Source organism: Physeter macrocephalus, chromosome 6, assembly GCF_002837175.3.
Source record: "Physeter macrocephalus isolate SW-GA chromosome 6, ASM283717v5, whole genome shotgun sequence".
Taxonomy (NCBI): domain Eukaryota; kingdom Metazoa; phylum Chordata; class Mammalia; order Artiodactyla; family Physeteridae; genus Physeter; species Physeter macrocephalus.
In genome coordinates, this window is record NC_041219.1 from 29,088,366 (window position 1) to 29,112,111 (window position 23,746).

At 41.0% G+C, this 23,746-nt stretch overlaps 1 protein-coding gene across 1 annotated transcript in view; it reads right to left on the bottom strand.

Annotated features, from left to right (window-relative positions):
• Positions 1-23,746, bottom strand: part of LOC114486420 (uncharacterized protein C3orf20 homolog) — a 49,892-nt gene that overhangs the window by 10,687 nt on the left and 15,459 nt on the right. Inside the window, exon 3 of the mRNA XM_028490450.1 lies at positions 21,686-21,802. Within this exon, the coding sequence (XP_028346251.1) occupies positions 21,686-21,802 (117 nt within the window). The remainder of the gene's footprint in view (positions 1-21,685; positions 21,803-23,746) is intronic.

Genomic DNA, 23,746 nt, shown 5'->3' on the forward strand with positions numbered 1-23,746 from the left:
AGAAGGGAGACCTGTTGGCTATTGCAGTGATCTGTGTGAGGGATGATGGGTGGTGGTGGTGAAGGTAGTGATGGGTGATCAAAATCTGGATATATGTTGAAGGTAGAGCCAACAGGACTTGCTGATGTAATGAATGTGCAGTATAAGAAAGGGGAGGTCTAGAGGATTCTAAGGTGTTTGGCCTGAGCAAGTGGAAGAACAGAGTTGTCATTTATTGAGATGGGGCAGCCAAGTAAGGTTTGGGTAGAAATTGAGCTGGTTTTGGATAGGTTAAATATGAAATACTTATTCTTTTTTTTGTTTTGTTTTGTTTTGTTGTTTTTGTGTTACGCGGGCCTCTCACTGCTGTGGCCTCTCCCGTTGCGGGGCACAGGCTCAGCGGCCATGGCTCACGGGCCCAGCCGCTCCGCGGCATGTGGGATCTTCCCGGACCGGGGCACGAACCGGTGTCCCCTGCGTCAGCAGGCGGACTCTCAACCACTGCGCCACCAGGGAAGCCCATGAAATACTTATTAATCTTTAGGTGGAAATGTTGAACAGGCAATTAGATATACGAGTCTAAGTTTAGGAGAGCAGTCCAGACCGGGAGATGTCAGCATTTAGGGTGGTGGTTAAAGTATGAACATAGGTCAGAGGACAGAGTCAGAGCACTGAGATCCTTGGGGCATCTGAAGTTGGAAATCGAGATACAAAGGAAACTGCAGGACTTCCCTGGTGGCGCAGTGGTTAAGAATCCGCCTGCCAATGCAGGGGACACGGGTTTAAGCCCTGGTCCGGGAAGATCCCACGTGCCGCAGAGCAATTAAGCCTGTGCGCCACAGCTACTGAGCCTGCGCTCCAGAGCCCGTGAACCACAACTACCGAGCCCACAAGTCTAGAGCCCGTGCTCCGCAACGAAAGAAGCTACTGCAAGGAGAAGCCCGTGCACCACAGCAAAGAGTAGCCCCCGCACAGCAACGAAGACCAATGCAGCCCCCTCCAAAAAAAAAAAATATATATATATATAAAGTAATCAGAATGTAAAGAGCTAAATATTATTTTTTTTAAAAAAAGGAAACTGCAAAGAAGACTTAAAGAAGGCAGTCAGGGACATAGCAGTGGTGTCCTGAAGCTGAATGAAGAAAATATTTTATAACAAAGGCAGTGGTAAACATGTCAAATGCTGCTAAAAGATCAAGAAAGATACGGCCATTTGTATATCTTCTTTGGAGAAATGTCTGTTCAAGTCCTTTGCCCATTTTTTAATTGGGCTATTTGTTTATTTTCTTGTTGAGTTTTAGGAGTTCTTTATATAGTCTGGGTATTAATCCTTTATCGGATATATACTTTGCAAATAGTTTTCCCCTTCCATGAGGAGTGTTTTCACTCTCTTGATAGTGTCCTTTGACACACAGACATCTTTAATTTTGATGTAGAAAAAATCCTATTTTTTCTTTTGTTGTTAAGTTTCCTTCTCTTTTCAAGAAAGTCAATAATAACACCTGGTTCATAGGATTATTATGAGGATTAAATAAATTAATACATGTGAATACATGTAAAGCGATTGGGACAATACTTGCCACATAAGAAGCATTCAATAAATATTAGCTAGTATTCAGGCTAAGTTTAGTACAAAATACCTGGGTCAGAGGGATAGAAATAGGTCATGTGACATGGAGGCCACAGGAGTAGACAGTCTCAAGAAGAGCATGATCAACAGTGCAAAATGATGCAGAGATGCCAAATAAGATCACACAAACTTAGACTTGATACCAACAAGGTAAGACAGTGGTGTGACAGATGCCAAATTATACTGGATGGAAAAAAACTGTTAGGCCCTTTTTGGGTCCAGGGCCAGGTCTCCTGATGTTTCAGCACTTACGGTGCTCCAAAACGAGATTGAACCTATGGGGGTTTGCTGAGGTACAAATCTGACTCAATTTGGAGTCAGAACAACTAAGTTCAAGTCCTTGCTCTCCTACCACGTGATGCCTGTGCTCACTTCCAGAGTTCCAGTTCCCTCACTCGTAGAGGACAATCATTCCTACTTTACAAGGTCAACGACAGGTTTAAGCGAAGAGTAAGCATGATCGTAAGTCATTAATTATCATTGCCATAATAAATCGTTCTACTCTAACTCCTTGTTCTAAGGTTCTAGCATTCAGTAGTTCTCCCTGCATGCCAGGTCTTGTGAAGTGGGGTATTCTCATTTCACAGATAATTGGCTTACAGGTTTGTAATGGTAATAAGATTAATACATGTGAAACGCTTATGACAATTGGGCTGCTGTTGTATTTTTTTTTTTTTTTTTAATGTGGACCATTTTTAAAGTCTTTATTGAACTTGTTACAATATTGCTTCTGTTTTATGTTTTGGTTTTTTGGCCCAGAGGCATGTGGGATCTTAGCTCCCCGACCACGGATCAAACCTGCACCCCCTGCATTGGAAGGTGAAGTCTTAACCACTGGACCACCAGGGAAGTCCCACTGCTGTTGTATTCTATTGGAAGGTTTTTTCCTGATTTTTAGTGGTGACTGTCTTCAGGTCTGCTTCCTGAGCCACTGCATTCCTCATGGTTGTGATGTTCACCAACTTAACTCATCCTCAGCTGTTGCTGTAAAAAGCAAGTGCTTAAAATATTACCATTGACTAGATCAATGGATCTTTTTGTTCACTTTGTTTGGGTTGTAGACATGAGAATTCATTTAACTGAGCTGTGAAGTGCACTGCAGAAGTTTGTTTGAGGATTTCATCTGCTGTTCAGTAAACAGAACATGGGGTTCCCACTGAGTTCCTACAGCTACCAAAGCAAAGATGTTTTCAGCGATGTAACTGTCCAGGCCTGATCAATCTCACCCTTATGAGGTGCATTTCAGGGCAGGATGTAAGTCACATTTATTTAGTCTGGTTTGTACCTTGTTGTGTGGCTTCTCTTATTCTTTTTTTAAAGTTTATATTTCTTTTTGATTTATTACATATCCCAAGATACCTTAGGAATGAATACATTTTCAAAACATAATAAGAATAAATTCTATAAAGAATACTTGAGGGCTTCCCTGGTGGCACAGTGGTTGAGAATCTGCCTGCAAATGCAGGGGACACGGGTTCGAGCCCTGGTCTGGGAAGATCCCACATGCCGCGGAGCAACTAGGCCCGTGAGCCACAACTACTGAGCCTGCACGTCTGGAGCCTGTGCTCCGCAGCAAGAGAGGCTGCGACAGTGAGAGGCCCACGCACCACGATGAAGAGTGGCCCCCGCTTGCCGCAACTAGAGAAAGCCCTCGCACAGAAACAAAGATCCAACACAGCCAAAAATAAATAAATAAATTTTTTTTAAAAGAATACTTGAATAACTTTTCAAGGAAATCCAAATGAACTATGACTGTACAATATTTTTTTTGTTAATGATGGATGGTAACAAAGAGAATTTTTAATTCAATGCACATTTATTGACTGGTCTTCTTTGTACAAGATACGATAATCACACTGTGAGATAAATATTCCCATTTTATAAATGAGGAAAGTGGCTCTCAAATAAGTTAAATATCTAGCCCAAGAGCCCAAGTCTCTTAGCAAGAAAAAATGATAGACTAGCTTCTCCAAAAAGGCTCTTTGACTTCAAATTAGATGTTTGTTCTATGTATTTTGTCAGTTTTCTCTTGTTTTCCTGCATTGGTCACCACATACAAGGACATACACATACACACACACACACACACACACACACACAAATCCTAATTACCCTTTCAAGCAGCATAATCCCCTCATTCTGCATTTAGTTTAATCACAGGATTCCTAAAATAAGTCAATTGAATAGGCAATTAATTTCTCTGCGCATTGTTCACTCACATATTGAAGCTGTTAATCTAATTTCTTTAGACATTCTCTCTAACACCACTGTCCTCAATGTTTAAATTCCTCATTACTCATGAAGTTGATGTGAGAATCTTTTTGCAAGAGCACTTTGTAAACTGAAAAGATATTCTTATTATCTAGTTGTGGGATCTAGTCTGTTCAATTTTATTTGGTTGACTATGGTGAGAGATTAAATGTTTAAACTACACCAGTTATACCTTTGTTCCAGGAACTTAACTGAGTGGAATTGAAAGACTTTTCCAAACAACTCAAACCAGGCAAACAGTCCCTGATTTGCCCTCTCAAACTAAATATATTAGCCTTGTGGTGACCAAATATTGAATTGAAAGCAAAGAGTTTTTAACGGCCCTCTAAAGCACTTACCACTTAACCTTAATGAAATATCCCAAGATGCTTCCAGACAGCAACTCTTTCAGTTAAGTAGAGACTGGAAAAAGGATATGTGTTAGGAGCATAAGTAGAGAACTCCAAAGTACTCTCTCCCAGGAATTCTAAAAAGTCTCATTTACAGAAAAATAATGAGACAATTTCCCACCCTACCTACCCATGCATTATATCCCAGTGCTGCTAACAGACACTTCCTGTTGCCCATTTTGAACTATGAGTCAAGATGCCTGGTTCAAACCTTAGCTCCACCCCTTAGCTGTGTGATCTTGAAGGCTCAGTTTCTTCATATGTAAAATGGAAACAGCAATATCATCTCATAGGATTGTTGCCAGAATTCATGGAATTCGTTACGTGAAAAGGTATGATTCTCAGCAGATATTCTTTTCCTTTGGGTCTCAAATATTTATCGTTTTGTTGGGAAATTCCTGCCTTGTAGAAAAGTCTGGGGCCTTGCCAAAGGCTGAGACAAAGACGTGGTTGATAAGTGAAAGAGACAAAGGAAAGTAAAAATGGGTTTGGCATTCCTGTTGGAAGGATTGGTGAGTATTCATTCACCCAGTCAAAAAATATCTATTGCAGTCTACTATTTTTTTTTTTTTTTTTTTTGCGGTCTACTATTTTTCTAGGCATTCTCCTAGGCACTGGAATGCAGGAGTGAACAAAAAGGACACAGTCCCTGCCCTCAGTGGGGAGACCAGATAATAAACCAGTAGATGCATAAGATGTCAAGTAGTGGTGAGTACTATGAACCACACAGGGTAAGGAATGGAGAGTGGAAAATAGAGCAGAAAGGGAAGGCCACTGAGAGGGTGGCATTTGTCTAGAAATGTGATTATGTGAGAGAATAAACCATGAAACTATATGGAGAACAACCAGCAAAGAGAGCACCACGTGTAACGGCTCTGAAGGGGAATGACAAGGGTGCCAGAGCGGCAGGAGCTGAGTGGGCGAGCACAAGAGAGGCAGCAGGGGCCAGATTACATGACGTCTTGTGGGCCATAGAAAGGATCTGGGGTTTCATTTCAAATGTGTCGAGTACCCATTAGAGGGTTCCGAACAAAAGAGTGCTGTAATCTGATTTAGGTTTTATAAAGATGAATTACTCTGGTCGCCATGTAGAGGACGGACAGTAGGCAGGACAAGAGCAGAAGCAGATAAAGAGGAGGATGCCGAGGTGGTGAGATGGAACAAATAGTTGGATTCTGCATTTGTTAGGAAGGAAGAGGCTACAGGATTGGCAAATGGATTGCAAGTAGCGTATGGAGAGAGAAGTAAAGATTTATTTCAGTATTTTTGCTCTGAGTAAAGTGGGTGAGGACCACTTCCTGAAATGAAGAAGATAAGGGGAGGAGCAGATTTGGGGGGAAATAACGAGTTCTATTTGGGAAAATTGAGTCAAGATGCCTAGTTATCAAACGTCTGAAGGAAATATGAATAGTGAGTTGGAATTAAGAGGAACCTGGAATTCAAGGAAAATATTGCACGTGGGGATACTAATGACAGGGCTTTTAAAGCCACAGGACAAGGTGAGAGTACCAAGAGCAAGTGTCGATGGAAGAGAAAACAGACCTGAAGTGAGCTACTCTTCCTAGAGGCCAAGTGACACAGCCGACTCTTAACCCTGGTTGTATGTAAAAGTCACTCCATGGTCTATTAAAAAAATAGAAACTCAGGGAATTCCCCGGCAGTCCAGTGGTTAGGACTCGGCACTTTCACTGCCGAGGGCTCAGGCTGGGGAACTGAGATCCCACAAGCCGCGTGACGTGGCCAAAAAAAAAAATTACTCAGAATAAAACAACCTAGTGAGTATAACAAAAAAGAAACAGGCTCATAGATATAGAGAGCAAACTAGTGGTTACCAATGGGGAGAGGGAATGGGGGGGGAGCAAAATAGGGGTAAGGGATTAAGAGGTACAAACTACTATTATAAAATAAATAAGCTACGAGGATATATTGTGCAACACAGGGAATATAGACAATATTTTATAGTAACTATAAATGGAATATAACCTTTAAAAATTGTGAATCACTATGTTGTACACCTGAAACATATAATATTGTACATCAACTATACCTCAATAATAATAATAATAAAAAGATACTCAGGGTCCACACGGATCTACTGGATCTCTAGGGGGTGAGACTTGGGTTTCTTAAAGAGCTCCATGGGTGGACAGCCAGGTTTGAGGACTATTGACCCAGGAAAAGATGAGGCAAAGAGAGTGGGAAAGGCTGTGGTTCAGGTAATACTAAAAAAAAAACAACAGACCAAGGGCTCAACACAGAACCCATTAAACCCTTCACTTCTACACACACACACACACACACACACACACACACACGCACACACACACACACACCCCATCCCCACCACCACTTCCTCTATCACCATTACTAATCACTCTTAAAGACTGAGTTCCACACTCACATGTGTAACTCCCACACCTCAAAATAATAATAACATACACAATACTTTTTGGTTTACCAAGTTTTTGTATACATTTTCTCATTTGAACACACATTCTCACATCAATCCTGTGAGCAACAGGTAAAGATTGCATTTACTTCTATTAAATCTAGCCATTAAATCCAGGTCCCATTGTTATGCTAACTCAATTAATCGTCACGACATCCCAATAGTTGAGGTGGTGATTTTCTCCCCAGTTTACAGATGAGGAAACTGAGGCAAGCCACAAAAAGAAGTGTTAGATCTGGGATTCAAACTCAAGTTTCTGACCCCAAAGCTTATGCTCTCATTTCATCAAGTATAAAAATTTAATCACTACTCTGCTTCATTTAAAAAAAATGGCTGCTAAACTAGGTTAGCTTTTAAAGCCCAGAACCATTACAGTCTTCCAGGAAATGATTAAAAAAAAAATAGCAGTGTGTTGAGAATTTCTGATTTTAAAATAACTATTGTGACATCAATCTCAACCAGATTTTCACACCTCCTTGGTAGGCACTGGTTTTGCTCACAGAATTTTTTATAAGAAAAGTATTTTCTTAGGGATGCAGGTAGAAGATATGAAAGCTCCTCAAATAGTCCTCTAAAATGAGGACCTAGAGGGCTTCCCTGGTGGCGCAGTGATTGGGAGTCCGCCTGCCGATGCAGGGGCACAGGTTCGTGCCCCGGTCCGGGAGGATCCCACGTGCCGCGGAGCGGCTGGGCCCGTGAGCCATGGCCGCTGAGCCTGCGCGTCCGGAGCCTGTGCTCCGCAACGGGAGAGGCCACGGCAGTGAGAGGCCCGCGTGCCGCAAAAAAAAAAAAAAAAAAAAAAAAAAAAAAAAAAATTAGAACCTAGAAATGGGACAATGGAGTAATTGATTGCCTCCACATCCAAGTCAGGCTGGTAGGATTTGGTGAAGAAAGTTATAAATTTTGTCCACATTAAGAGAGAAGTTTCATTTCCCTTCTATCTGTGATTATCCATCACCTTCTGACATCACGACTTTCCCCTAAGGTTCAGCATTACAAAATCTGTTTCTTACTAGTAAGTTTGGTCACTAGTATTGATAAACCATATGCCCTCCTGACTTGAAATACAGTCCTAGGAGAATTTCTGAATGCAGCTTTATAGAATGAGCCTCCTAATCAGGAAGAACCTTTATTCTAATTCCTTAGAGTCAAACCAGATATGCCCAAACCAACTGCTTCTGGGTATTTTGTTGGTTTTCACTGTACCAGATTCACATACTTAGAGTGAACATTAAAGATTTCAGAGCCATGTCTTAAGGAGGTTCTAGACTTGAAAACAGAATAAAATATTTAGTGCTACTATATAGCACAAGGAACTATATTCAAGAATATATAACTGAATCACTTTGCTGTACACCAGAAACTAACACAACATTGTAAATCAACTATACTTCAATTAAAAAAAACAGTATGGTACTGGCACAAAGATGTAACAGAATAGTGAGCCCAGAAATAAACCCACACTTCTATGGGAAATTAATCTATGACAAAAGAGGCAAGAATATACAATGGGGAAAAGACAGCCTCTTCAGTAAATGATGTTCAGAAAACTGGACAGCTACATGTAAAAGAATTAAACTGGACTACTCTCTCATACCATGCACAAAAATAAATTCAAAATGGATTAAAGACTTAAATGTAAGACCTGAAATCGGAAAACTAGAAGAAAACATAAGTGGTAAGCTCTTTGACATCGGTCTTAGTATTTTTTGGATATATCTCCTCAGGCAAGGGAAACAAAAGCAAAAATAAATAAGTGGGACTACATCAAACTAAAAAGCTTTTGTACAGCAAGGGAAATTATCAACAAAATGAAAAGGCCACCTACTGAATGGGAGAAGATATTTGTAAACAATATATATATATAATAAGGGGTTAATATCTAAAATATACAAAGAATTCATACAAGTCAACATAAAAAAAAACAATTTTAAAATGGGCAGAGTAGCTGAAGAGACATTTTTCCAAAGAAAGCCTGCAGATGGCCAACAGACACATGAAAAGATGCTCAACATCACTATTCATCAAGGAAATGCAAATCAAAACCACAATGAGACATCACCTCACACCTATCAGAATGGCCATCATCAAAAAAGCAACAAATAACCAGTGTTAGCCAGGATGTGGAGACAAGGGAACCCTCGTGCACTGATGATGGGAATGTAAATTAGTGCAGCCACCATGGAAAAGAGCATGGAGATTCTTCAAAAAATTAAAAATAGAATTACCATATGATCCAGCAATTCCACTCCTAGCTGTTTATCCACAGAAAATGAAAACACTAATTCAAAAAGATACATGCACCCCTATGTTCATTGCAGCATTATTTACAAAAGCCAAGATATGGAAGAGGGCTTCCCTGGTGGCGCAGTTGTTGCGAGTCCGCCTGCCGATGCAGGGGACACGGGTTCGTGCCCCGGTCCGGGAAGATCCCACATGCCGCGGAGCGGCTGGGCCCGTGAGCCATGGCCGCTGAGCCTGCGCGTCCGGAGCCTGTGCTCCGCAACAGGAGAGGCCACAACAATAAGAGGCCCGCGTACCGCCAAAAAAAAAAAAAAAAAAAAAAGATATGGAAGAAACCTAAATGCCCATCAAGAGATGAATGGATAAGAAGATGTGGTATATATACACAACGGAATATTACTCAGCCATAAAAAAATAAAATCTTGCCATTTGTGACAACATGGATGGACCTAGGGGGTATTATGCTGAGTGAAATAAGTCAGACAGAGAAGGACAAATAATGTATGATTTCACTTATATGTGGCATCTAAAAAAACAAAACAAATGAACAAACATAACAAAATAGAGTTATAGACACAGAGAACAAACAGGTGGTTGTCAGAAGGGAGGGGTGGGGGGGAAGGATTGAAGTAGGTGAGGGAGATTAAGAGGCACAAACTTCCAGTTGCAAAATAAATGAGTCATGGGGATGAAATGTACAATGTGGGAAATATAGTCAATAAATATGTAATATCTTTGAATGGTGACATATTGTAACTAGACTTATCTTGGGGATCATTTTGAAATGTATGGAAATATTGAATACGTTGTATGGCAGGAGCTAACAGTGTTGTAGGTCAATTATACTTCAAAAACAAACAAACAAACTCATAGAAAAAGAGATCAGATTTGTGGTTACCAGACACGGGGGTGGGTGGGGGCTGAGGGGAGGAGGAATTGGATGAAGACAGTCAAAAAGTACAAACTTCCAGTTATAAGATAAGTAAGTACTAGGGATGTAATATACATGATAAATGTAACTGACACTGCTGTATGTTGTATATGAAAGTTAAGAGAGTAAATCCTGAGTTCTCATCACACGGAAAAATATTTTTTCTATTTCTTTAACTTTGTATCTATATGAGATGATGGACGTTCACTAAACTTATTGTGATAATCATTTCATGATGTATCTAAGTCAATTCATTATGCTGCACACCTTAAACTTAAACATTGCTGTATGTCAGTTATATCAATAAAACTGGAAGGAAAAAATTCCATTATTTATAACTGCCTAATATTAGTTGGTTTTCTTCAGCCTGTCTAATTCTTTTCTTAAACTCTATGCAATAATTTTTTTCCTTAGAGGAGAAGTAGGACCCCATAACAATAGCTGTAAGTAGTTATGCCTCGGTGGCCCAACTTTTACTGGTAAGGTGTGAAGACTGAAGCTGTTGTTTAGCTTTCCAGTATATTGTTTGCCCCACTTCTCCCTTCCTTGATTCTCCTAGCCAGTCTCCGTGTTATCAGGCAGGGAAAAGTGGTGAAAAGGTAATTTACTTAGAAGTACAAAGAGCAGTTTCATTCTCAATGCTTTACCCACAAGAGTCCTGATGGAAGGGTCACCCAGCCTTCCCAGCTAAACGCATTATAGAAAGGAAGCAAATTTTCAAAATCATTGAACTCCCAACAGCTATGCTTTTCCACTATGGAATTTAGATACGTACATATTAAGACCTTTTCAAAACTAGAGCTCATGGCTACATATATGATTTTTGATAACACTTTGCATGTTATCGGACATGTGATATGAGTTAGGCCAATCAGACTTCATCTCTCATGAGCTGCATACACAGTGACGACATACTGAGATGGATGGCACTGAAAGCTGATGCCATCCGGCAGCAGTGCACTTGAAAGAAGGTCCAGAGTATCTGCTGCAGAGATTCTTGGGGCTACCCTGGCTCCCCTCTCTCCTTGGGTCTTCTTAATGAGCTGGGGTCTTATTAAGGAGCTGATGAAGTCTGACTTTGACTCTGTGAATTGCCCTAATCCTTCAAAGCCACTCCTGCATTTAAGTTAGTTGGTTTCTTTTGCTTGGAACCAAAGATCCTTAATTGATTAAGAAACCAAATACAGGGCTCAATGCCTGTTAAATAAAGTACAAAACTAGAAGGAAGAATATCAGTTTCTTTCAAAGTCATTACCTCGTTATTGCTATTCAGTATAATTGTGATTAGAAAGTACATTTAGAAATTCAGAAAGTTAGAATGCCTTTGAGCTTTGGTGCAAAATAATTTATTCAGGAACATCTGCTGGCTGAACCAAACAGGTTTCTAGTTTGTGTGCTATTTGTATAGCTCTGCATGCAAATCAATTTACATCTTCTTTAGCAAAAATAATTTTCATGACTCTTAACCTTGATCTCTGACTATATCCTATCCTTCTTGGCATTTTTTTGAAGGTGGCACTGGGGAAGGGATCCTTTTTCCTTTAAGAGCTTATGAGGGCTTATGATTTTTCACTCTAATGACTTGAGTGTAAAAAGGAAGGAGGGAAGGAACTAATTCTTACAGGAAACACTAAAACAAAACACAGGACTTTTTAAGCAGCAACCTGGGGTCACCCTTTTCTGCTGCCTTTCTTTCTCGCTATTCCTCTTTTTCCTTATCTTACTTTATTTTTATGAGAACACTGGTCACTTCCCAACATAATGTTTGTTATTGTCTCTTGCTCTACTAGAATGTATGCTCCAGAAGAACAGGGAATTTTTGTCTTTTTTAATGACTGTATCCCTGGTATCAAGGATAGTGTTTGGCGCATAGTAGGCACTCAATAAATATTTGGGGGAAGGAAGGAATGAAGGAGGTTTAGTGTGAGATGAGCCTCTTTAGGTGGAGAGAGGCAGGTGACCAAGCAGCCCTGCTTCCTTCCCTGGATTCTTCCTAGGACTGTGGGCATTATCAGTGGCATCAGCTTGCTGGCCACGGGGCACTCCATTTCCCCTTCAGCATTCTGGCCCAAGCAGAGTCCCCTCTCCAGATCCACCACCTCCTTCCTCTCTCTCCCAGATTGTCTCAATAGCTACCTAAAAGTTCTCCCTGCTCACAGTTTTGTTTCTCTCCAATTCATCATCTGTATTGGATCGATAGTGATCTTCCTAAATCATGGATGTATAATCATGTCACTCCCTGTTTAAAATACTTCGGTTTTCCTCATTGCTCTTAAAATCAAGCTCATGCTCTCCTCCTCCCCTTCTCCCTCCTTCCCTTCCTCCTCCTTCTCCCCACTTCCTTCCCTTCACGGCTCACAGGGTCTTACATTATTTATAATCTCATCTTTTGCAGCTCTCCTCACACCTTCTCCTCCTTATACTTTATGACCCAGATGAATTTCATCTTTGGACTTGACTCTGAAGTACCTAAAACACCTCTAAGCGGAGAGGCTCCAAGCCACAGGTGAGAAATCTGGACTGGTGATGGAGATTCGGGTGTCACTAGCTTATAGAGATAGTGAAACATAGGAAAGAGCGGATGTGTGGAGTTCAAGGAGGACTTGCAGCAGAACACTGAGGAGGGCCGGCATTCCAGCATTCCCCAACCAGGAATGCCCTCTTAAATATCTTGACTCCTACATGATCCAGATCAAAAGAACTAGCTTTCCTATTCGCAGTTCATCCTTCCCTTTTCTGGTTTTTAGTGAGGAGACAAAATTCTAAGGCCTGTGTTCTTTAATTCAACACCGGCTACAAATTATTATTGAAGCAACCCCCAGCAGTTCAACAACGAACCCGAGTATTGACAAGACAAATACTCAGCAAGGCAGTGCATCTTAGCTAGATATAACAAAAAAGATTACACACACCCTAGTCCCTCTAACCAGGCAGCGGCACAGATCCCCAGGTGATCCCGATCTGGGTCCCCAGCTGAAGCCTCGCAAACAGCCTGACGTGATCACAGCCCACCGGCTTGGCCCCGATTTGTTCCAGTCGCTGCCTGGGGTGCTCTCACGTTGCAGCTAAGGTGGGAAGGACCGGAAAGGCAGGGAGGGGTTGGGACAGGGAGAGAGCCATTAAAGTCATCTTCACTTTTACTTGTAGTGCTCTCCTATAAATCGGAAGCCTGGAAGACGTTATTTGGAACACAAGGCCAGTGAAATGTTAAGAGTTATATCAAAAAAGCGTTCTGCAGCTAAATGATAGGGAATTTGAACAAAATTAATTTAAACAAAATTAAACAGATCTCTTTTTAAAAATGTTTTTAACTTTTTAATTTATATTGGAGTATAGCCGATTAACAATGTTGTGATAGTTTCAGGTGCACAGCAAAGTGACTCAGCCATACATATATACATGTATCCATTCTCCCCCAGGCTCCCCTTAAACAGATCTCTTTAAAGAAAAAACAAAAAGACAGATAGGAAAAAGACTATGAATTTTACCCGTAAGTACCATAAAGTTTATACTTATTCAGTGGCTTGTCATTATGTAGTTGAGTTTCTCAAGCTGTTTGCTACGAAGGGCAAAAAGCTTTCTGGTGATATATAAAGATGCGTTGTGATGGTTGCAAGGACTGTTGGCTTGCATCCTTGAGATCATAAATATTTGTAATCGGAAACTGCATCTGTTAAAATGATGTTTATTTACTTAAAGCTCTAAGCTATATTTGTATAAGAGATTGATTTTTACCCACTAAACTTGAGATAATTAGCTTTACCAACTTTATTCTGTAGCTTCTCTAGACTCTAATTGGTGCCTAAATAATAAAACAACAACAACGCAGAAAGCATCTAGACTGTTTATCCGGACTTCTTCCTACAGACTTGTATTTTAATAAGCCTGGCAACTCTAACATTCATTTCTGAAATGCATAGCAAATGTCAATTTTTCTCTATCACTTACTGAGGGGATGTGTCTTTTCCACAAATGTTTGACCATCAGGTGGGACCCCAATAGAAAGCCTGATATGGCTTTGTCCTCAGAACATGCATTTTTCTGATTCTTGGAAGGATACCAAGAGATCATCTAATTCAGTCCCCCTTGATTTACAGATAAAGAAATTGTGGACTAAAAGGTTATCTGTGGTCACCCAACCAGTTAAGAGGCAGAACCAGGGCTAGAATCAAGGTTTACTGCTTTTCCTATACTCACCCCCCCACCCCGACTTTTTTGTTATTGTAGTAGAATTTACATAACAAAATTTACCACTTTAGCCATCTTTAAGGATACAATTCAGCGGCATTAAGCACATTCACATCGTTATGCAACCATCACCAATATCCATCTCTAGAATTTTTTCATCATTCTAAACTGAAACTCTGTACCTTTTAAACAAGAACTTTGCATTCTCCCCTCAGCCGAGGCCCTGGTAACCACTGTTCTATTTTCTGACTCGCATTTGACTGTTCTAGGTACCTCATAAAAGTGGAATCATACAGTATTTGTCCTTTTCTGTCTCACTTATTTCACCTAGCATAACATCTTCAAGGTTCATCCATGTTACAGCATGGATCAGAATTCCATTCCTTTTTAAGGCTGAGTAATATTTCATTGTAGATACATACCACATTTTGGGTTTTTTTTTGTCGTTTGTTTGTTTGTTTGCGGTACGCGGGCCTCTCGCTGTTGTGGCCTCTCCTGTCGCCGAGCCCAGGCTCCGGACGCGCAGGCTCAGCGGCCATGGCTCACGGGCCCAGCCGCTCCGCAGCACGTGGGATCCTCCCAGACCAGGGCAAGAACCCGTGTCCCCTGCATCGGCAGGCGGACTCTCAACCGCTGCGTCACCAGGGAAGCCCCCACATTTTGTTTATCCCTTCGTCGCTCGATGGACATTTGTGTTGTTTCCACCTTTTTGCTTTTGTGACTAATGCTGTTATGAAGCAAATAGCTGTTCAAGTCCCTGCTTTCAATTCTTTTGGATATATGCCCAGAAGTGGAGTTGCTGGATCATATGAAAATTCTATGTTGAATTTTTTGAGAAACCACCATACTGTTTTCCACAATGACTGCATTACTTTACATTCCCTCTCCTTATTTTTTTACATGCAGTAGAAAGAGTATTGAATTGGAAGTTGCCAATCCAATCCCAGGATTGATTAGCTGGGGTAATCAAGTGGGTAAGTCACTTCACTCAAACTCAGCTTCCCCAGTCAGGAAAAGATAAACCACTTTGGCTTGCCAACCCCACAGAACTGTTATAAGAATTCAACAAAATGAGGTACACAGACTGCTTTATAAACTAAAATGTTATTTAATTCAAGTTATTATTAGTCATTTGTACTAAATTTGAGTCAAATCCAATGTCAGAGGAGAAAACCAAGAGGTATTAGGAAGAAAAGGGCTCACTAAAGAATTTTGATATCCAACAAAGACTTTGATCTAACGGTCTTTTTTTCTAAAACCTAGACAGTTTGACCCTAAACAAAAAACACTGTTTCTCAATGCAAGTGCAAAGTTACAGCCAGCTTGGGAGAAGCTGAGAAAAGGGCAAATCAGCACTTTGGAAACCAGCAGTGGATCAGTCATCTATTTGAGTCTGAAGCTCTGCAAGTCGGTGTTTTATCAGAAGCATTCAGAATGGTGTTTATAATTCTCTGTAAACACATCATTCCGAAGACAATGTGGCTTATTCCCTTTGGTTGATGATAAGGGTTGCTGAAGTATGTCCAAAAGATTTCTTTGTCTGAACTTAAATTGCAGGCTTAGTTTAACTTATATCGATTAAACAGCCATCTCTAAATAGGAAATGTTAGAGGTGGACAAGATAGCAGGATAGGAAAACTCTAAATAGGAAATGAAAGCTATGTACTAGCTTTTGGAAAAATTTAGGGATGCCCTTTTGATTTTGGATCCTAAATATTAAATTTACTCTTTCACCACAAATCAACTGTACAAATACTGATTTGTAGCTACTGTAAAGGATGCAACAGAAATAAGAAGAGCAGAGTCCCTGCCCTAAAGTGATTAAAGTCAGAATTGAGGATCTCAAGAGGGTAATACAGTGTTGCTAAACTTTATAACTAATGACAGAACAGAATTATTTTCACTCTTATTTACACATACTAATATTATTGTATGGGCCCGAGGAGCTGGTACGAGAAGAAAGAGCATCCCCCTTAAAGATTTTTTTCTTGTTTTAAACATATTTAAACTTCTTCTACCAGCTCTTTCATATGCCCACCCTGAATAGTATTCCATTTTTAAGAAGGCCTAGGATATTTTTATGATGTGATGCCAAGCTACTCAACCATTAAACAGAAAAGGTTGGGAATTCCCTGGCGGGCCAGCGGTTAGGACTCGGGGCTTTCATTGCCGAGTTTGATCCCTGGTCAGTGAACTAAGATCCCGCAAGCCGTGCAGCATGTCCAAAAAAAAAAAAAAAGTTATTGGGCCTAGAGAGCATCTGGTCAGATTGGCCAGGAAAGAGAGAAGCCCTATGATAGTGGGGATATAGAACATTGGTAGAGCATTTGACTGCAAAGCCCTATGGTAGAGACAGGGATGCAAAAGCAGTGCTTTCTGAATCTTGCACTAAGGAGGGAGAAGGAGACGACCAGGATGATAAAGCCGAGGTGAGACTGAAGCACACGGAAAGAGGACAGATACTAGGAAGAAAAATAATTGCCAAGAGAAATGGGGCCAGAGAATAGAAAGAAGGTACCCTCTTAGGATAGGAGTTCCTTCTGAGATATCCCCTAAAAATTATATTCTAGCCTCTTCAAAAGGAGAGCTCACTGCTTTGCAAGGCTATGAATTTCAACATTATTAGGCAGTTCTAATTTTTTCCAATGTTCTTCTTTAAAATAATTTAATATCCAGCAATAAAAGATATATTAAGTAATAAGTCATGGTACAGCCATATATTGGAATATGATCAGCCAGCATAAATGATATTGCAGTAAAAGAATGTAGAAACAATACTTAGTGATATAGGGAAATGCTTATATTATTTTATGTACCTTAAGACCCTAATTCAGGATGTGTGTGTATAAACATTGCAAGGGAGTACACTGAACTATTAGCAGTGTTTATTTCTGGGTAGTAAGAGTATGGATGATTTTTATTTCCTTCTTTATGCTTTTCTACATTTCCAAAAATTGTGTTACATCAGTAGAACCCTCCCCTGCAAATAATCTGTGGTGCTGGCTTCTCACAGATCAGCCCAGATAAGACTCCAAAGAACTTCACGATTGGAAAACTAAGAAGGTAGAAGAATTAGGAAGATAAAAGGATCTTGTGCGCATCCCTACAGAGAGTCCCTGTGGGTGCACACATCTTTACCCCATTCTCTTATGAGTTTTACTTTCATTGTGACTTATTGGTGAAGAAAGCAGACACACCAGAAGCATCCAGGTTGGGGGCTTCCCTGGTAGCGCAGTGGTTGAGAATCCGCCTGCCAATGCAAGGGATATGGGTTCGATCCCTGGCCCGGGAAGATCCCACATGCCGCGGAGCAACTAAGCTCGTGTGCCACAACTACTGACGCACCGCAACCAAGACTAGCCCGTGCTCGCCGCAACTAGAGAAAGCCCGCGTGCAGCAACGAAGACCCAACACAGCCAAAAATAAATAAATAAAATTTAAAAAAAAAAAAAAAAAAAAAAGAAGCATCCAGGTTGGGTTTGTTTCCCAGGAGAATCCTCTCTGCTCTGGTGGGTCCCAGAAAGTTAACTTCCCCTGCCCAGGGCCTCCTCTCATAAATCCTTTTACCCTTTCTGCTGATAAAATTGTTGAGAACACAGGCTGAGTAAAGAATACCAAAACTTTGATAAAATGTCCTTGATATACACTGAAGAGAATATCAAAGTGTTTGTGATTACAGTGTGTCCTAGGTAAGGTGTCTGGGTGTGGTAGGTCAGCCCGGGATAGGCCTTGAAGTGGGCAAAGAGCAGAGACAAGGAAGTCACTTATGGCTCAAGAGCCTCACACTCTGCTTCTATGGCCCTTTGTTCTGTGTTGCTCAATGTCTGTGTGAGTCCCAGGGAGTGAAAGCCCAATCTGCACACAGCCGGACAAACTGTTTGTGTTTCTAACCCTCACTTGAGGTTCTCAGGAGACGAATAGAACTCCCTAAGAAAATACTACTGCAGTTTAAATGTATTTTTAAATATAAACCCCGCAAACCTTTGTTATGTTAAGTGTGATAAAACATAAATATGTTGAATCAGTACAAATAGACAAGACCAAATAATATCAAATAAAGCAAAGGGGGGCTTCCCTGGTGGCGCAGCGGTTGCGCGTCCGCCTGCCGATGCAGGGGAACCGGGTTCGCGCCCCGGTCTGGGAGGATCCCACATGCCGCGGAGCGGCTGGGCCCGTGAGCCATGGCCGCTGGGCCTGCGCGTCCGGAGCCTGTGCTCCGCGACGGGAGAGGCCACAACAGAGGGAGGCCCGCATACCACAAAAAAAAAAATAAAAATAAAAATAAATAGAGCAAAGGGGGAAAATACTTTTAAAAAAACCAAAAAAGTTTTGTGGTGTAATTTTTTTGGGGGGGGGGCCGGGGGGATCTTGGTTCCCCTACCAGGGGTTGAACCCACACCCCCTGCATTGGGAGCATGGAGTCTTAACCACTGGACCACCAGGGATGTCCCAATTTCTTAACATGATAATTCTATTTTAGTCTTTCAACCTGACAGAAAAGAATTTGGAACAGAGTCCCACGTTAACATGACTTTATTGTTTACTATATAATGAAGGGTCTCAGTATTTCTGAATCATGATCCTCCCCATTTTGGGGGGTGAGAGTGGAGCACAAACAATTACTCAGACCAACCCTCTTAAGCAAGCACTCTGAAGCAAGCACTCAATTCACTTCCTGTCTTGTCCTTTTAAAATGGGGATATGACTGGTTCCATCATTCCCTCTCCTCTACTGCATTATCATGACACACTTCCATCATTTCTGCTGATTACACTGAATCTTACTACAGTATTTGTTATTTCCTATCTATTTCTCATTTTGAAGATAGGGCTTATGTCCAAAATACAATAATGAAAAACCATGACATGGCAATTTGGAAATAACATTCCATGAAGACAATTTTGTCCCTCTTCAGAGCCCTGGGTAATGCACAACCCACACCCTAGCATGTTTGTATTAGAATAAACACCTTGGGTAAAGAATTGTTCCATCTTAATGCATTTAAGCAAAATGCTAAAACGAATTTTCAGCTGAGTTTTCACAATGCTCTTTGCAAGCTTTCTGCCTTCATTAAATTGTCAGGAAAATGCAGGTTAATTTATTACGGACAATCACATCCATTCTCTGTACTGCTTTGCCCAAAGAAACCCGGGCCCAACATGGTAACATCAGAACAATTCACCTCACATTTTCTCTTGAAAGATAAAGAAAACAGAACCATCCTGCCTTGCTCTTGAAGAAAGGCAGAGCCTCCCCAAGACCCTCAGAACTCCATCTGGCTCCAATCTTTCCCAGAGTTTGCTGGCCCAGAGACAAAGCACATTTATTTCAGACGGATCAACACTGTCACCCAGTGGACAAGTCAACTAGGCAGGCTGAGGCCTTAGCCTTGCTCTTGGCTTGAAAGGCAGATACTGAGAGCCAGTGTTTGAATAGGAACCTGTTTGTTTTAGGTGATCACGAGTAATTGTTGATATTCTCTTACAGGGAACTGGGAGGACCTCAGCTGACAAGTCTTTGATTTGGATGTCACAGATGAGTGCAACTTAAGGAGGACATAAATTTTCATTGTGCTACTGCTTTTTTTTTTTTCTTCTAAGCTACCAGTAAATTTATAGGAAGCACAGACTATAAACCAACCTTGCACAGTCTACCAAGACTCATAGGATCGAACAGGCTTGCAGGAGCAGGGTAATATTTGATCACCCGCCAGGTCTGTGGGAAGACTTCCCGATCACAGAGTAACATTCATTGTTCATTGTTCATAGTGACAGGGATGTGTATTTTGAAAACTGAAAACAGATTTTTTTGTGTGCATATGTGTTGAGCTCTGAGGAAGTTATTCACTTTACTGTAGTGAAATCAGTGTATGAGCTACCTTTGCTTTCTCTATTTAGTATATATCTCAAAAGACATGTACAGATGCAGCCTCTGTTCCATCTCATTTGTCTTAAGTCTCTTTCTCTTGTCTAAACTGTCATTTGAACACTTGCAACAAACTGGCTTACCTTCATATTAAGGTAAGAGGCTCTTTGCCTATAAATATTAGTGTTAGCAACATCATAATTATTACAACAGCAGTCATGTTTGTTACTCCTAAAATTCAACTTTTATAAAGTACCTCTAGACTAGCAGATGAAATCATGGTATTTTTTTTAGCTGGAAGGGTCCTGTGAGATCATCCAGTTCATTGCTTCTCATTAAAATCATACAAGGAAGCTTTTAAAAAGCACCGATATCCCAAATAGCCAGACCAAAGAATGCTTATTGTATGAATCCTTTAAGATAATATTCTAGAAAAGGCAAACCTAATCTATAGTGACAGCAGATCAGTGATTGCCTGGGGATGAAGTTGGAAGGACTTACAGCTAAAGAGTCAAAAGAAAATTTGGGGGGTGATGGTAATGTTTTCTATCTCAATTATACAGGTGGTTACATGAGTATATACATTTGTCAAAAGTTGTTGGGACTGTACACTTAAAGTGAGTGCATTTATATTGTATGTAAAATAGATCATAATCAAGTTGATGTAAAGAGAATACTGATGCTGGGTCTCACCCACAGAAATTCTGATTTAATTGTTCTAGGGTAAGGTCCAGAAGTCATTATTTTTTCATGCACCTAAGGCATCAGCCAGGGTTGAGAGCCACTGATCTAATCCAGTCCTCACCTCTACCAGTTGAGATTAACCCAGGTTATAATGGGAGATGCAGGACTAAAAATCAGATCTATAGGTACTTTGTGCCCCAAACCTTTACCTTTACTAATAATATTCCTTCTCTCTGGAACTTCTTTCTCCTCCTCCTTCTTCTTACCTCTTTCTATCAAAATCCCTCCCACCTTTAGAGCCTAGCTCACATATCACACTTCGCAGGAAGCCTTAGGCTGCTGCTCTCTCCAATGGACTAGAAGCTCCATGGCAGGAGGGACTGTGGCTTTGTTATTTTTGTATCCTCGGTTCCCAATACTGTGCTTGGCACAGAGCATTCAATAAACATTTGTTGAACTGAAAAATTCCTGGAAGGGAATTAACATTTATTAAGTGTCCATGATGTGCCAGGAATTGAAACAAGCACTTTATGTACATTATTTTACTAAATTTTTATAATTTTATGAATTGATTATCATTTCCCCCTTTGGCCATCTCAGCGTTAACAGGGTATCCAATTTTTAACTTCACTAAGAGTAATTATAAGGATAATCCAACAGTTATAAGAAGACCTGTAGTCACGGGGGTACCACAGAAGTTTGTGATTCAAGCTGATTCATTTCTGCATTCCTGCTAGCCTACTGTGCACTCCGTGAATTATTTCTTTCTTTTCTTTTTTTTTTTTTTTGTGGTACGCGGGCCTCTCACTGCTGTGGTCTCTCCCGTTGCGGAGCACAGGCTCCGGTCGCGCAGGCTCAGCGGCCATGGCTCACGGGCCCAGCCGCTCTGCGGCATGTGGGATCTTCCCGGACGGGGGCACGAACCCGTGTCCCCTGCATCGGCAGGCGGACTCTCAACCACTGCACCACCAGGGAAGCCCGTGAATTATTTCTAAGTCTGGCAAGCATTATACACAACAGTCATTTAAAAGAGTTATATATCTCAAATCACATACCAAAAAAATTCCTGGGATGACATTGTGCCTTTGAACCAGAAGTGGACTTTTGCTGCCAGTAAATTTAGATGCAGAGATGATGTTGTATTTGATCAATCGAAAGGAATCCAAACAACACTGAAAAAAAAAAAAGAAAAAATTGTAAAGACGTTAAATCCCAATTAACAAATTTTGCTCCCTTTTGCTCCCGTCATCAGTATTTGTATCTTTGAACCAAAAATTCCAGACTCTATCCCCACCACTCTATTAGAAATGCCTTCATAAGCCAACAAATACCTCTCTCTGTATTGTCAAGCCCAGTGGACAATTTCATGTTTCATTTATTACTTGACCGCTTCGTGGCATTTTAAATTTTTGAATTGTACCTTTTTCTCTGTCTCCTGGGCTTCTGTGGCCCCATTCTCTTCTGTTTTCTTCCTATTTCTCTGTCTTCCATCCTAGTCTTTGTCATGCACGCCTTTTCTCTACTTGGCCTCTAAATATCTACTGTACTAAAATCTCCAGTCTTGCCTCCCACCATTCACTCTCTTCACACACTCCTTGGGTAACCCATAAGTTTAACTATTTATGTCAACACCAAGTATCTTCCAAAGCTAGTGCTCTCCTTTGACAGCCAGACCTGTAGATTGAATTGCTTACTTCTTGATGTCTCCATTTTGATGCCACTCAGGTACCTCAAGTCAGCATTCCCAGTCTAATTTTTTCATCTTTTTCTTCAAATATTGTTATGGCAGATTAAAGATGGCTATAAATCCTTTGCCATGCCACTCGTCGAGTGATGGGGTCCTATTTCCACTCCTCTGGTCTGGCCTTTGGCATGTTTTGACTAATCACATACTGCGTAACTGCAGAGATCTCCAGCTTCCATTTTCACCTCTTGGAACACTCCTTCTCAAAACACAGACCCCATGGTGTGAGGAAATCTGAGCAGCTTTGTGGAAAGGCTTTGTCCTCCTGAGGAGGACAGAGACCCCTGGCCAGCAGCCATAACTGAGCTCCCAAATGGCAGAAGCACCACCTGCCAGCCATGTGAATGAGGCTGTTCTTGAATCCTCCAGCTGTACTCAACCTTCCCCAGCCAGTGCTACCTGAAGCAGAGTCAAGCCATCCCTGTTAAGTCCTGAGCAGGGTCATGAGCAAACATATGACCATTGCTTTAAGATTCTAAGTTTCTGGGGGGGTTGTTATGCAGTGATAGATGACAGACATTTCTTCTTCTCCTCCTGAATTCCCTATCTCAACAAGGGGCACTGCCCATTCTTCTAATTGTCCATATGAGAAGCTGAGAGACATCTTAAACTCTTCCCTCACTCAACATACTAAATTTTATAGAGTCTTGCTTCTAACTCTCACTCATACTCAGCATCCTATTCCATCCCACTGTCACAGATCATTTCTCACCTGGTAAAATGTAGTAACAGGCCTCCCTGTCACTCTGAAATTTTCTGGATCATTCTGTCAAAATGATCCTTCTAAAATAAAAAATGTCTTCATGTTACTTCTCTGCTTAAAATCCTTTAATGAATCCTCTTACTGTCAAGGAGAGTTCAAATTCCTTATTAGATCTCACAATCAGGCTTTCATGAACCTCTAGCTGCTAGCTCCTTCAACATGCACCCTCCAATACTGATTTATTTCCAGTCTCCCAAATTCATCTTCCAATTTCCTATCCTCTTGCCTTCCAACATGCATTTTTCCAACATGCCTTCCAAAATGTAGTTGGTGGGAAATGTTCTCTACCAAGTTAATTCTTATTGGTCCTATAAGACACTTCATGCTCGAATGTTTTGTTCACACTTCTGATCCATCACTCAATTCACTGTGTTGTGATTGTCTGTTCTCTGGATTGTCTTTTCCTCATGGACAAAATCAGAGTCTAATTCATTTTTCTACCTCTAGTTCCTGTCACATGCTCCAGCATTTGTAGGAACTCAGTAAATGTTGGTTATCTGATTTAATGAATATATAGAACTGTGCTGTCAAAAATGCTCCTTGCGGGCTTCCCTGGTGGCGCAGTGGTTGAGAGTCCGCCTGCCGGTGCAGGGGACACGGGTTTGTGCC